The 15,902-nt window shown below is 33.6% G+C and overlaps 2 protein-coding genes across 3 annotated transcripts; one reads left to right on the top strand and one right to left on the bottom strand.

Annotated features, from left to right (window-relative positions):
* Window positions 1–2,222: 2,222 nt before the first annotated feature.
* On the bottom strand, window positions 2,223–4,078 carry LOC132149734 (intercellular adhesion molecule 1-like). Its single transcript, XM_059559141.1, has 5 exons — window positions 3,907–4,078; window positions 3,214–3,471; window positions 2,777–3,100; window positions 2,354–2,537; window positions 2,223–2,259 (listed from the first exon to the last, which is right to left on the bottom strand). The coding sequence occupies exons 1-5, from the start codon at window positions 3,968–3,970 to the stop codon at window positions 2,223–2,225; spliced, it is 867 nt and encodes a 288-aa protein (XP_059415124.1). The 5' UTR covers window positions 3,971–4,078.
* Window positions 4,079–6,598: 2,520 nt separating this feature from the next.
* On the top strand, window positions 6,599–13,637 carry LOC132149408 (cell death-inducing p53-target protein 1-like). Of its 2 annotated transcripts, none has more exons than XM_059558616.1 (5): window positions 6,599–6,751; window positions 10,681–10,834; window positions 11,509–11,679; window positions 12,458–12,728; window positions 13,439–13,637. In XM_059558616.1, exons 2-5 carry the CDS (start codon window positions 10,750–10,752, stop codon window positions 13,548–13,550), a joined length of 639 nt encoding a protein of 212 aa, XP_059414599.1. In that variant the 5' UTR covers window positions 6,599–6,751; window positions 10,681–10,749; the 3' UTR covers window positions 13,551–13,637. The 2 variants fall into 2 exon arrangements, with proteins under 2 accessions (XP_059414599.1, XP_059414598.1); XM_059558615.1 differs by having other exon boundaries at window positions 11,506–11,679.
* The last annotated feature ends 2,265 nt before the right edge of the window (window positions 13,638–15,902 follow it).

The raw sequence follows: 15,902 nt of genomic DNA, 5'->3' as shown, positions 1-15,902 counted from the left end.
TTGCATCATGCAAAAACAACAATTATGTATTTAGTACTCATTCATAACACTCATACAGCTAGTTGCTAGTCACTTGTTTAAAACCCCTTAACTGTCACTCACATTTTTGAACATAGACTTTATAGTGCACGATCCAAACTTAAATTTATTTAAATCATGAATGAAAACATTTTGTAACATGATATTGATATACCATTTACATGGAAATGCAATGTCTGATTTTAAAATGGGTTTTAAAGGATGAATTATGAGACTTTAAGTTTTCAGTTGATATATAATTTCTGATGATTTTTAAAATGTTATCGAGAAAAAGGCAATGAAGAAGTCTTTTTTTTAACAAAGGTCAGAACTCCTGTTATGATGTAGATTTTTGAGGGTGCACTCGTCATAAATTAATCTATTACTTTTCCTACATAATTTTTAACAAAAAATATAGGTCAAATATATTATAAAATAAATATAGTCTTAGACCTTTCCAGCGATATATAGTTTGTCAAGATTAGATTAGATTTAATTGTAATATAGTGAAGTAAATGTAGGCATCCCGTATACGGGACGAGGTGACAGGTAAAGGGTTAAAATAAGTTTATCAATTGTCACATTGGTAAAACACTAAAAAGTGAACTATTTTTACAGTAGGTGTTCAGGGAGGTTGTTCAGCTGCTAGCATTGTTTTAAATGAGAAACTCCCTCCTAGTTGTCACTGTTTCCACTGATCCTCACAAAGCACATTTGGCACAACAAACTAAAACTGAACAAAATTACATCAATTTACACTGAGAAAGAAATAAATTCCAAAGAAATCAAAGTTTATTTTATTGCTGTTCAACTGCTTAAAATAAATGTTCACGTGTTCTCCAATATGTATATATATATATATATATATATATATATATATATATATATATATATATATATATATATATATATATATATATATATATATATATATATATATATATATATATATTTTTTTTTTTTTTATATATAATTAAATTAAATAAAAACAGGTCCTTTACTCCAGCTCTGTTTGCCTTTTAAACTGTCATCTACATCAGTGGTTCTCAGCTGGTTTTGCTTCAGGTCCCAGATTTTACACTGGAGACAAAGTGGTAACCCATTAACTCTACTGAAGTTGTTTGCCTTGTACAAGCAAACTGTATTTATTTTTTTAAATTACCATGAACTTCAACAATTAACATAACAGACTGGAAGGAAAACTTACAATAAAAAAGTATGTTTATAGTGATTATCAGCTGTTAGATTTCATGCAAACATTTAAAGGCAGGAATGTATATATAAAAATGATAGCTGTGGTAGTTCTCTGATCATGCATGACTGATTTACACTGACTTCACTTCCACAGTTGGGGAACTGCTACAAGTCAACAGAGTTTTATGGATTCATAGATTCAAACTGTTTTGGAGAAGATGAAAGTAAGAGAGAGAGAAAAAACTTCTGACTCATTTTTGATTATTTTTTACCAGTTTCTTTCTTCTGTCTTCTTTTTATATGTATATATATATATATATATATATATATATATATATATATATATATATATATATATATATATATATATATATATATATATATATATATATATATATTGAAACGTTTTCCTCAATCTGAGTGACTCAAAGTGTTCTCTTTTTTAGATATGCAATAAAAATGTAAATAAATAAATAATGGACTTAATTCAATGAATCTAAGTAAAGACCACTTTGTGTGTGGTCAAAATTGCCAACCATAGGAAATGAATGGGAAAAACTCAAAAATAGCAGGGCATTTATTATTATGATTTTTTTTTTTATTCAATTAATTTTCACTTAATTTTTAATGCACAATTACAACAACTGGCATTGTCCATTGTGCTGTACAATAAATCATAACAGATATAATCATCAGATACATTCAAGCACAGATGGAAAAAGAAGAGCATAAACAGTAATCACATCACATCACAGATTGTAGGCCAGATCAAATATAAACTTTTTACATAGATAAGATTATAATTGTGGCATAAAAGCTTTTTCTTTTAAAAATATGTGTAAAATAAAATATATGTATCAGGTATTATGCTGAACAAACACACAGAGAAATAAAGTGAGACTATAAAACATCCAGTGTGCAAAAGATTCTCATCTACCAACCCCTTCACACAGAGAGCGTAAATGATTTTATGACTGTACACATTACTGCAAAAATAAAATTGAAAATTGTTACACAGCAAGTCTCTGCTTAGAATACTCCAGCCATCTAATGACCACAGACACCAGGTTAGATGACATATTGAATTTAACATGGATGAAAACAAGGGACTGATTTCCCTGTTGAAAAAAACAGCAAATACTGGTAAGGTATATGTTTGAGTGTGGAGGACTGGAGCACTGAGGAGCTTATCTCCTCTTTCAGATGATCTGAGTGCCATGTGTATGTAGGAGCCGGGTTTGCTTTCACTGTACAGTTTAGCGTCAGTTTAACCTCATCCTTTTGAATGATGTTGAACTCTGTTGAACTGGAGTGTTTTGGTTTATCTGAGGAAGACAGAGAGACATTTAATAGCACAATAGCACCATGATGAGCAGCTGTTATTAATAAATCAGTAAAATACTGTACAACTGAAACCATAATGTAATAATTGACTAAATGATCTCAGTTAATATGCACATCTTTGCGTAAGCTGAAATATGACAGTTGCACATCCTTCAGACTAGAAGACTATTCAGAAAATATCCGTTGAATTATACGGCAAGCTTAGCAATGATAAACTTACAGTACAATTCAACAAGTCCTGATGTTTCTTTTGGAGGAGGTTGAGGTCCTTCTGCTCCCAGATCCAGCTCTGCTTCACACCAGTATTGAGCTCCATCATCAGCTCTGTCTGGACGGATCAGGAGTGTGGTGTTTACATTCACTGGAGTCCTGCTATCCTCAGTGAAGTTGGTTTGATTCAGCAGAGTCTGTTCTTTATACCATTTGACAGTGAGATTCTGAACAGGAGCCACATCGTGAACATCACACTGAAGCTCATACTGCTGTTCCTCTATCATTGGTCCTCTGTGATTCACAAAGCTGATGGACACACTGTCTGGAGTCTCTGTGGAGAAAGATTTACAAACTATGAAATCTGCAGTGATGAATGTACATTTATTAGATATTTCTGAGAATGAAAAGACAAAAAAAAAAAAAATCAATAACAGAGAAACTGACTATAAACAGTGATTGGGAGCTCTACTTGACACTGTTTCTTATGGTTTATGTAGCAGAATGGCTTTATGTCCCATTCTGTCAGGTGTGACACTCTCCATGTGATCAGACTGTTACTGGTTTTGGGCACTGCTCCTTCACTGGCTTCCCATCCAATCCCTTTATGTGAGACTGAAGTGCTACAGTTAACTGCTACAGAACCTCTGTATCTCACAAAAGCTCTCTGTGGGTTGAGCTGAACAGGACATTCAGCTTCTGTACCTGGTAGACACATTGAGAAGGATGTGATTTAAAACAGGTGAAGATACAGCACAGAATAGCAGCAAGGAGTTATCAGATAAAATAACCTACTACGAGTCCTTAAGACTTGCAAACTGACCACTGGTCTACGTGCATCTAGAGCTTTGTATTTTATAGAGTTAGGTCAAAGTTATTTTGTTTTTGGATTCTGCAGAAGCCTTATATTGTCATAATCATGATATGCAACAAAAAACTTTACTAGTAAATGCAGTAGCAAAACAACATTTGGCAGAGTTTGTTCAAGCTCAAACATGTAAACTGAATAGAAATGAATTTAAATCTCCAAACACTGGTCCTAAGAAAAAAAGTTATAATCATTTAATCTCAAAGTACAAAAGCTAAAAACATATCTAGGTTAAATCCATATAAATAACATTTGAGCTTCAGTATACAAACCTGTGAGACTCACAAGCTGTGAAACTGCAGAGAGATAAATAAATCCCAAGAAACGCTGAAACATATTCAATGTGCTCAGGGAAAAGCAAATGATCAGAAAATAATGCAAAGACCCAGCTTTATGACATTATCTGTCTGTGCCTGAATAGTTGTACTCCAATAATGAAACAAAAGAAAAAACAACAAACCCCACCCAGAAAATATTTTTAGAGGTAATTTCAGTGGACTGACTCCAAGAACTGTTTCCGCTAATGGATGGCCACAAAACAGAAGCAGAAATGAAACTAAATGAACTCTAGTAAAAACCTGAATTCTTGTGATAAGTCGAGTTGTTTTTACTCTAACCAGATAACCAGAACCTCTGTAGATGAGACTTGAGGCTGATTGGCAATCAACAATAATTTATGCTTTCACAGAAATTTAACATGCAAAACAACAAAATCAAAACTGAAATAAATTACTGTAAAACATTTTCAAGGGATTCATGGCCGAAAAAGTAATAATTTTATTGCATGCAGTGCCCTCTTATGGTAATTCCAGGATACAACAAAACAAAACCAGAAACATCTCAATCTCTTCAGTGGTAGTTCATCCACTACATCAAAGGTCTGTATCATAGTTGTACAAATTCAGACTTACAGGATTAGTTTTGAGTTGACAAAACCAAACCACTCCAATCTGGCTTTGTTGATGCGGATCACCAACTTTCTGTGTCAACTCACGCTTTGATCCTCAGTTTGTGGAGCATGCTTTGCTTACATCTGATTGGTCCAATTTCAGTTTGAGATCTCTTACCCAAAACTTAACCTGCCCTGGAGCAGGTAAAATCCAAGCCAAGGTACCTAAAACCCAGGATTGGTGCAAACTAAACTGAAACTTATATATATAATATACAACATGGTCCAAAAATCTATTTGTTAAAATATATTTACGTTCATATATTTTCTTCTAATATATTTTTTGGCCATTTTTGTATGCACAGAAAAAAAAGTAATTAATCTGTCAAATAAAATGCAAAAATATTGTGCGGAAATTTTCATTAAACACTTTAACAGAAAAATACTGGTATTTTACAGATTATTCCTGAATTACTTCATAGTAATACATATGAGTGAGCTGATGTATAGACAACACTGCATTAATGACTGCAGTCATATCATCAATGCTTTCTTGTTCATCCTGGACTCAAGCACTAGCTCTACTTTACAACACAATGGTAACAATGTTTTTTTTTAATTTTCTTTCTTTCTTTTTCTATTGGGCATCACTTTGGTCAACCTACATTGCGCTTAATAGTGATATATAAATAAAATTGACATTGACATTGACAACTCACAAAACTCAAAAGAAACCCTTAAAATCCAAACAAAATGTTGAACAACTTACAGATTTCTAAAGATCTCAGCAGAGGAGGATTAAACAACTCCACAAACAGCATTACCAGCTTCATTAACTTGATTTCTTTCATAACAATTTCTTATTGAGAATTAACAGAGGTTTAAATATTGAACTTCTTTTATAAAGTTTGATGTTACCAAATGATGATGGAAATCAGTTGTTGCTTTGGTTCGGCTCTTCACCCTTGACTTTCTCACATAAGCTTTTTTCTTTTGCTGCTTCAGCTGTTTTTAAAACACTTTTGTTTTGGCAAAAAAGCAGGTGAAACTAAAATTTGGCTAGTGGTTGTTTCAGATTCTGACCTGTGTATGTAATATCATACATTTATTTTACTTGGCTATGATGTTTTAAAAGCTTTTGCCAGTATGCAGAAGTTATTTTGACAGGATCATTCAGACATCAAAAATCAGAGTATGAATCTCAACCATGGTGACAAAATATTCAGCTAAACAGATCAGCTCTGAACATCACAAAAAAAAAACAGAAAAAAAGATTTTGTTTATTTTCATGTTGAGATTCATGCAGTGATTCTTGATGTTTCTGTGCATCTACAATACATAGCTCACAGCATTTTCTTCATATTAACTTAAAGCTGAACATCAATAACAAAAACAATATGCTATAATGTCACAAAACAAAATTATGTATATAAGCAATAAAACCAAGGCTATCTTTTGATCAGATTTTATTTATACAGTGAAAGTGTTTGAACATAACAATTCATGAAATACCTGCAATATGGGAACCATTGGGTTGAAGGTCCAAATTGCTTTTTCAAAAATATTTGTTTTAACTGTACATGTGTGTAAGTTTTGTGAGCAGGCAGCCACAAATGCACATGTACAGCGATACACTGTAATTAGGACAGTAATGTATTTTTGGCCTTAAAAAATATACATGACTAACAAAAAATGAAATATAATATATATATATAAATATATGATATATGAAAAATATATTTTCGGCTATAAAAAATAAAACCTAAAATAACTAACTAATAAATAAATTAAGAAACGTTCTAAATGCAATGTTCTTTGGAGGTTAGTGTTTGGTTATATAAATAAACCCTGAAAATAATTATTAGGAAATATTCTTTATGGATTTTCTTTATCATCGACTAAAAAAGCCGTAACTTACCTCTTACTACGACGAAGGCTTAATATATGTGAATATTAAATACGTAATGCTGACGTTGCGTGGTAACCGTGAAAAAGCCTCCTCTCAGGCAACCTTATTAATATTCATTATCCAAGCCTTCGTCATAATAGTAGGAGATGTAACTCACCAATAGGATTCACATACTCCTCCCATCTCCCATGTTTACGTCAAATCCTTCCCAGCAGCGGATGTTGTTGGAAAAGGGGTGCTACAAACGTCAACGTATGAGTTAAAAACCATCGAAAAGTTATCAGAGCTGATATTTCCATCATCACCGAGGATACAGAAGGTAACGACTCGTTGCCAGAATATGACCGGCTCTGTGGTTCTGTGCGCCGGTAGCCTAGATGTAGCCGTTAGGCCTCTACTCGCGCGTTATTTACAAGTATGACCGAGGGAATTTTATTACTATCGTTTATCGTCTGTGAAACGGTTTTCGTTTATATATTGTGCGTGGCTTTTTTAACAGATATCTTTCGCTACTATGTTAATATGAATAAATGACAGTGAGACATCTTAGCTAGCCAGGCTTGTTGTTGCTTACTGCGATGGATGAGGATTGTATTTATGCAATAGAGCTGGACATGGTCATTCTACACTTGTGTGCTATTTTTGGGGTTAGTGTAGAGACCGGGGCTTATTTTAGCCAGAGTAACCGTAACTGGATTTACCTTACATTGATGATGAGGCCAGTAACTATTGACACAAATAGCAATTTGCTTGCTGGTTCTTTGTGATGGTAAATCACAGTAAAAGTTGAGTAATAGTGAAGGTTAGGGTGGTCTTATGCAATCAGTGCTCGCGGAGATGAAGCAGGTTGGATAATCACTGATCTCTGTTTGAGCGCATCATCTATCCCAGAAAGCACCAGAATAACCCAGGGCTTCTGTGGGACTTTAAAAGCCTTAGTTTTCCCTTCCACTAAAAAGGCTAAGGCAAAAAACGAGTCTTATATGTGAGCAGAAAGTCTTAAATTCAAGCCATTAAATAATGCATGCATAAAAAAAAAAAAAAAAAAAAAAAGAAATCTTCCACAGTAGTTTGATTTGTTTTATATTGCAAATATCTAAACATCCTTAAATCAAGATACATTCACATGAGATGCAAACTGAAAAAAAATGAAGTGAGTTTGTGCTTAAAACAAGAACCGTTATCTGTCAATGGGGTATAAAAAAACCTTGTTTTCCTTTTATATTAAGCTGATTTTTCTGACCCAATTGTCAGATATTTGCTATTGTTTTAAGTGTAAAATCAAATAATTTTAATTAATTTCTCACAAGACTTAATAGGTCATTTTGCATCAGTCAAGAACATCACTTTTGTTGTAGTTTGATCAGAGAGTACAGTAAAAAAAAAAAAAGTAATTAAAATTAAATGGAGATCTGTTGAAAGTTTTATTTTCAAACTTTGAAGTCTTGCTAATACAAGACATTTACATTAGATTGCAATTTGTTTAATTTATTACTTCCATTTTCTTGGTCTTAAAAGAACTTAATTAACTTTCATAAAAAAGGAAAATATGTGGGACTGCAGATGTTTTCCTATTTGTAGAATAATAATTTGATAGGAATGCAATGTAATACAAACTTTAATTTCATTCAGGAAGTTTCCCCTCAGGATGTTTTCCTTCAGGACAGAACACAGGATGACTGCTGACAAATCTATCCATTTGAAACTAGTTTGGCACAGTTTACCCAACATTGGGTTACACTGACCCAGCACTGGGTAGGTGTGTGAGGGGGTTCTTCATTTGTATTCAAAGTATGACCCAGCACCTAAAAAATAACTCAATAAAATGACCCAACAGGTTTTTTGTAGTGTATGCAGTATTAATGTTAGTAATTAACAGGAAGGCCTTTTGTAAATCAACTGGTGTGTATCAGATCTGGGTTTTTTTTAATTGAAGTTGAAATGCCCTAATGACATGAGAGAAATGCATCAGTTATGTTAACATAATTTGTGCTTATTGAGAGCACATTCTGTGTAATCCATTTCCAGTAACTCAAGTTATATGGGATGTGAACTGAGCAGCAAATCACTCTCATAAACCAACAGGCGTTAGGTTCACACAACATTTATATGCTCCACATAAAGTATGCCTTTGTTTTTGCATTTCCTGCTTCATCCCCATTGGCTGGTGGCAATCATTCCAAGAAAATGCAAATTTGATCATTTCTGTTATATCACCTGCTGAGTCACGAAAGGGGACACACCTACAATAATGACATAGTGTCTATACTTCGATTTGGGTTTCAAATGAGATGCTGTTTTCACCACCATGATCTTGTTTCTCATTTGCATTTATTTTTCCTAAAATGAAACTAAATGACACGTATTTCACATAAAGCACTCATCGTGTGAAATCTACTTAGTCTTGACCTACATATCTGAGTTTCCAAAAATACTGTGCCATTGTGTTTCTACTATAAATGTTATTACTTTGACTTCTCAAAGGCCCAAACTATACTTACACCCAAGATGCTGAAGATCACACTTATTTTGTAACATTGCTTTGAATCCAAGTTACTTATTTTATTTGTCTGCTTTTGTTTTATATCTCTAGATTTCATAGCTGTCTGGTACAAGAAGAATCTTGATACGTTGAACTAACTAGGTAATCTTTAACCAACAGATAGAACGATGCACCTCACCACTCAAGCACATGTTATTATGAGGGTTATTCAAGATTCAAGAGATTCAAGATTTTTATTCGTCACATACAAAATTATATATAGCATATATAACCAGCAGTGAAATGTGAGTCAGGTCCGCTCCATGGACAGTGCAATTATTAAAGAAAACAACACAGATGAAAATATACATAAATATAGCTATGTAAGAATTAAATAAAAGTAAACAATCAAAATATAAGAATAAAATATAAAAAAGATGTATATTGTAGAATTAAACATAGAACGCAAAATAATATGCATGAAAGTAAACTGTAGTCTTAAATATTAAGATATACAGGGATGTACAAGAAGCAAATGTTCAAACAGGGTGACAGTGTCAGTGTGTGGTAGTGACTGATGAATATCTTACTGATAAAGTGAACATTAAGTGGAGGCATGAGGTTATGCATTATATACTACCCTTCAAAAGTTTGAGGTTGGTAAGATTTTTAAAAATAGTTATGAAAGAAATAATTCATATTTGTCTCTCTTTTTTTCTTCACCAAGGCTGCTTTTATTTGATCAAAATATTGTGAATATTATTATTTTCCATTTTGAAATATTTTTATTTAATTCTTATTTATACCTGTGATGTCAAAGCTGATTTTTAGCAGTCATTAATCTAGTCCTCAGTGTGACATGATCCTTCAGAAATCAATCTATAATATGCCGATTTGCTGATCAATGAACAGTTATTATTATTATTATCAATGATAAAAAACAGTTATGCTGCTTAATATGTTTGCAGAAACTGAGACTTTTTTTCCAGGATTCCTTGACTCATAGAAAGTTTAAAAGAACAGCATATATTTGAAATAGATATAATTTACACACACATACACACACACACACACACACACACACACACACACACACACACACACACACACACACACACACACACACACACATATACAGTGTAAATGAATTTAAATAAGAATCATTTTATTATTATTATTTTCACTGTTTAAAATGTTCAAATTTTTCTGTTGATTTGTTTTCAGGGTACTTTGATCTCTTGTAACATCATACATGTCTTTACTGTCACTTTTGGTCAATATAATTAGTCCTTGCTGAATAAAAGGTTTAATTGCTTAAAAAATAAAAATAAAATAAAAATAAAAAATACTATTGACCCCAAACCTTTTATAATTATATTTTGAATGGTTTATCATATAGTATATTGATGTAGAGTGTACATCTGGCTCAAAGATGATCATAGACAGTCTTGCAGAACAGTGTTTTATATCATAACCTTTATTATTATTTATTTAGGATACAGGTCTGTATCAATGAGGCACGTGGCTTGACCAACTGACCCTTATTAGTCTAAAGGGCAAAGAAAATCTGTGTTCATAAGGGCAGATCATTCATGATTATGGACACGCTGTTTTTATTTGTGGTCTCAGGGTAAAGTAGGCAGTGAGCCTCTGTAAATATGTGGATGTGCTTGAAATGCCTCGGCAACAGTAGTCAAGGATAGCACTATCACATTACAGTGTTTGGGTACTGAACCATGCGTGCGGCCTGTTTGTGTTCCCCTCAGAACCGCTGCTTGAACATCAGCACAGTGTGAGGAGAGCTCCCTTCTCTGGCCTCCTTCCAGGGAACAAACATGTCCAGTGACCCCCCTCCTCCATACCCCGGAGGCCCCAGTGCCCCATTTCTTGGGGAGAAAAATGGACAACCTTCAGTTCCTGGTAAATTCCTTGATATTTTTCTGATCTCTATTAACATAAAATGAATAGTTTTAAACCTACTTTGAAGACAGTCTCATAGTATGTAAATGCAGTGTTATGTTTCCCTTAAAGGGATAATTTACCCACAAATGAAAATTCTGTCATTAATTACTTGTCGTTTTAAACCCATAAGACCTTTGTTCTTCTTCAGAACACAAATTAAGATATTTCTGATGAAATCCGAGAGCTTTCTGACCCTCCACAGCCAATATATATATATATATATATATCTGTGTGTGTGTGTGTGTATATATATATATATTATATTATACTTTATCTTTAATAAATAAAATAAAATAAAAATACACCATGCTATAGACCTAATATAAAATAAATAGCATACACAAAGATTAAATTAAAAAACTAATCTTTTAACCAATCTTTTTAGTGACATTTAAACTAATTTAAACTTTAAACCCATTACGTTTGTCACATACAATCTTTCACTTAAATTGTTATGCTGATATAGTAATTTCTAAGGAAAACTTTATTTTAAAAAAACAATGCAAAATAATTAATACAGTCATTTCACTAGTGGTCAAAGTTGTTTGGACACCACTGCATGTTTAAATGAATTATGAGCAGATCAAATCTTGCCATTTCTTTTATTTAACATAAAGCTGTTTCCTCATCAGCCAGTGCTCCAGTAACGACAGGACCTCCACAAGGACATCCGCTGCCTCCAGAATATGGACCTCCACCTTATGAAGCCACACTTCAGCCTGGCTTTGTTCCTCCGCATGTCCCAGGAGAAGGTCACATGCCTAAACCTGTGCATATGTCAATGCCCATGCCTCATCCTCACGGTGAGTGTGCCTTCCTAACCACAGACTATTCCTAACCGCAGCCATTCAGAAACCATTAGCATTTCATAAAGAAGAGCAACTAATAAAATAAATCAAAACCTGTTGTGATGCGACAGATTTCCAACAACAGGTCATTTTTCTGTTCACGATGAAACTGAAAGTGATGTGTCAGGCCTCGGAGCTGTATTACACAAAATGAATCCTATTCACTTTTTAAAATACACATTCTGGTCTGTAAATGGTTGATTGGTGAACATTAATCAGTAGAATTTTTTTTTGTGTGTGTTTATAATCTTTCATTAATATTTAACAACTCACTCCGAACTGAATTCTTGCAAAGGAATAGTTCAGGCAAAATTAAATATACTGGCATCATTTACTCACCCACATGTAATTCCAAACCTGTATGACTTTCTTTCTTCTGTCTAACACAAAAGAAGATATTTTGAAGAACCAAATATATATGAACATTCTTCAAAATATCTTCTTTTTGTGTTACACGGAAGATGGATACAGGTTTGGAACACCATGAGAGTAAATTATGACAGAATTAAAATTTTTGAACGAGCTATCCATTTAATAGTTAAAGCACTAATTTAATGATGGTTAACATTTATGTAATTTACATGATGAGATTTAGCACTAATGAGATTTCACTGTGGGGAGGGCTACTGTGCAAGATACTACGTGAATAGAAACCTTGAAATGCAATTCAAGCTACATTGTCTAAGAGATCTATTGTGTGCAGGGATCTTTAAAATTCATTCATGTGCTGCAGGTGTTTACTATGCTCCACCTGGACACTTTCCTCATCCGATAGCCGAGCACTATGGCCCGGGTCCCAGTCACTTTGCTCCAGGTCACACAGCCACAGTTCTCGCCCCTCCTGGTGCCACCACCACCACTGTGACTGTTCTACAGGGGGAGATGTTCCAAGCGGCTCCAGTGCAGACGGTTTGTCCACACTGCCAGCAACCCATCGTCACTCGCATCAGCCACGACATCGGCTTCACAAATACTCTTATCTGTATGTTCTGCTTCTTTGTCGGGTAAGTGAGCCGTGGAACTCAGCAGCACAATGTGATCTGATATGACCTCTGCAGGGTTATTATAGATATATTTGAAAACCAAACCACATATATGGTTTGTATATATACACATATATATATAAACCATTAAAAATTGTAATTAAAATAATAACAGTAGCTCAATAATACTTAAATAAAATTGCTAATTGCAATTTAAAATGTTTGAATATATTTTAAAATGTAGTTTGTTCCTGTGATGCTAAGCTGAATTTTCAGCATCATTACTCCAGTCACATGATCCTTCAGAAATCAGTCTAATATTCTGATTTGCTGCTCAAGAAACATTTCTCATGATTATCAATGTTAGAAACCATTAATCTTTTTTTGTGTTAGTCGTGATAAGTAAAGTTTAAAAGAACAGAAGTTATTTGAAATCGAAATCTTTTGTAACATTGTAAAAGTCTTTACTTTCACCTTTGATCAATTTAATCCATCCTTGCTGGATAAAAAGTGTTAATTTCTTTTTAAATATCAAACTGACTCCAAACCTGTCAATAGTGGTGTAAATGAAGTTTAGCACAGAGATTTTTCAGTTTTCAAAATAAAAGAGGTGTATTCAGGTCATTGCGTGCATGAATAGCATTTTTAATTTAGTTTTGAATAAATTAATTCATAATGAGCCCTACGATACCCCTTAGAGATTCCTTCTGACTCTTGTCTTTGTTTTGCAGGTGTGATCTAGGTTGCTGCTTGATCCCCTGTTTTATCGATGAGCTCAAGGATGTGACACACACTTGCCCGAACTGCAAGGGCTATATTTACACATATAAGCGCATATGCTAACAGTTTATCCCATCAGCAATCATGCTGTGTCCTCGTTCTGATGGGTGTAGACGACCCCTTTTCATTTCCCTCTGTTCTCTGTGGTCATTTTGCATCAGCTGACAGTTCATACTTCCAGCCACCTCTCACTTCATGTTACATATATATCATTTTGTACAGGCACTTGACATAGTTACTGATGTCTCTAAAATTAAGCAGAGGTGATTAGCAGTCATTGAATGATTGGTACGTTTTATATGATGCATGATTGTCATTTACATTGTGTCATCCAAGCATTGTTTTTTTTTTTTTTTAAGCTGTAAGGCTAAGTGTATACATTTAGAGAATATGTGAAAACATTAACCTTGAAAAGCTCATCTGTGAATATTACTGGGTAGCGAAACTAAATGAAGTTCACTGCAGGGTCAGTATTGTTGGATTATAGGATTATTATTTTAGGCATTATTGTTTAAAGTCTTCGATGGCTGGGTCTGAGACTTTTGAAGTTCTGGGGTAATGTGATTGCTTTTACATGTGAAAATGTCTCTATAGTTGGCATGAAATGCAAATGTTATGGAAATTATTTTCTTTCTCTTTTGTTTTCAATTTCTTAGATTTGTTGATAAGATTCAAGTTGATTTGAGATATGCTTATCAGTGTAACATGCATTGTTGTATAGATGTCATTTTAGATGAAGGATTTATATTTATAAAGGGATCTGTATGTCCATGTAAATAACATTTAATAATTTAAATTCTCTCCTTTTAATAATTTAGAGATGCTAAATAGCTTTCATTAAAGCTCATGGTGTTTTAAAGGAATAGTTCACCCAGAAATGAAAATTTGGTGAAAATATACTCACTCTCAGGCCATCCAAGATGTAGATGGGTTTGTTTCTTCATAGGATTCAACGGATTTAGAGAAATTTAGCAGTGAATGGGTGCCGTCCGAACGAGAGTCCAAACAGATGATACAAACGTCACAATAATCCACAAGTAATGTGAGTAATCTACAAACTGTGTTTGTAAAAAAAAAAAAAAAAAATCAAGACATTTTTAACTTCAAACCATTGCTTCCAGAAATAAATTAGAGTCCATAATCCATATTGCTTTCCCCAACTGTTCCTTTAATATGGGATGCAGTGATGCTAGGGACATATTTGTGGAAGTCAACCAATATACATTTTATTTTTGAACTTTGAATCAAAAGTATAGCTACGGTGCTTTTCAAACAACTATACTAGCTGTTCTGTCTTGTCAGTAAGCTGTTTGAGACTTCTGTAAACTATCATCTTATATTCAGGTCACGTTTATTAATCATCAATAAGGTAGATCGGTGTTTGCTGATACTAAGATTGGCGTATAAACCTCTATAATTACAGATAAGCATTTTAAACCGTTTTTTTTTTAAACAGTGATATGTTTAGAAGTGGATGTTACATTATTTTTATTTCTACTTGATGTAGTAAAATTTTCATCTTCAAAAAGGGAATACATTTTTGGTAAAGGCTGTTCTGCTTTGCTGTTGGGGCTCACCAGCATGAGGAAGGCGGCTGTATGACAACACTCTAATCTTGCCTAGTGCTCTACTGGGCCATATGTGCCCTCAGTGTGTCACCCTGTGCTGGTTGCTAAACTGGGCTTCATAACTCAAAGCAGATTAACCCTTCGCTTATTAATACTATGTGCAACAGGCCACGAGGATTTAAAGGATGATTGTCCTGATCTTCCTTTTGTGTGTGTGTGTCTGGTCAGATTGTGATTGTGATTTGAATGGAATCATCCAAAGATTTTCCTTTATTTGGTTAGGGCTATTTCTGAATAGCTAAAAAAAATTATTTTGTTCTTTTCAGAAATGTGATTTACTGCTGCAATGGTACGAAGGCTACAACAACAGCAGTGCTTAGACACTATATCTCAATATTGAGACGTCTGTTTTTTCATCTTTTGTTCAAAACTACACTAAGTAAGCTTTGGTCCTGTAGCGGTTAAAAAAAAAAAAAGAAACCTTCATGCGTCTCGCGGAATATCACATTGTTTTAGTTGTGCTTCGGCTCCGCTCCTCTAAAGAGGATGAATGTAGTTAACATAAACGCTAAGAAATTTTTCTGTATGGATATATGCAATTTCCCGCAAAATCCGTCCCGACAATATAAATAATTATTATAGGATGATCAAGTTGTTTTGGGTAAATAAACGACATGGTTTGCACTCACTCTTTAGTAATATATATATATATATATATATATATATATATATAAATTATTTTTTTCTCATTAAAAGGTTACATAGTGTAGTTTCAAAAGAAGATTCAGTTAATTATGTTTCTCTGTTAGACAATCTGCCAACATTATAGCTATTTCACAATCAGACT

Source organism: Carassius carassius, chromosome 9 (genome assembly GCF_963082965.1).
Source record: "Carassius carassius chromosome 9, fCarCar2.1, whole genome shotgun sequence".
Classification (NCBI taxonomy): domain Eukaryota; kingdom Metazoa; phylum Chordata; class Actinopteri; order Cypriniformes; family Cyprinidae; genus Carassius; species Carassius carassius.
The sequence above is the reverse complement of the archived record's forward strand: the minus strand, read 5'-3'. Positions and strand labels throughout refer to the sequence as shown.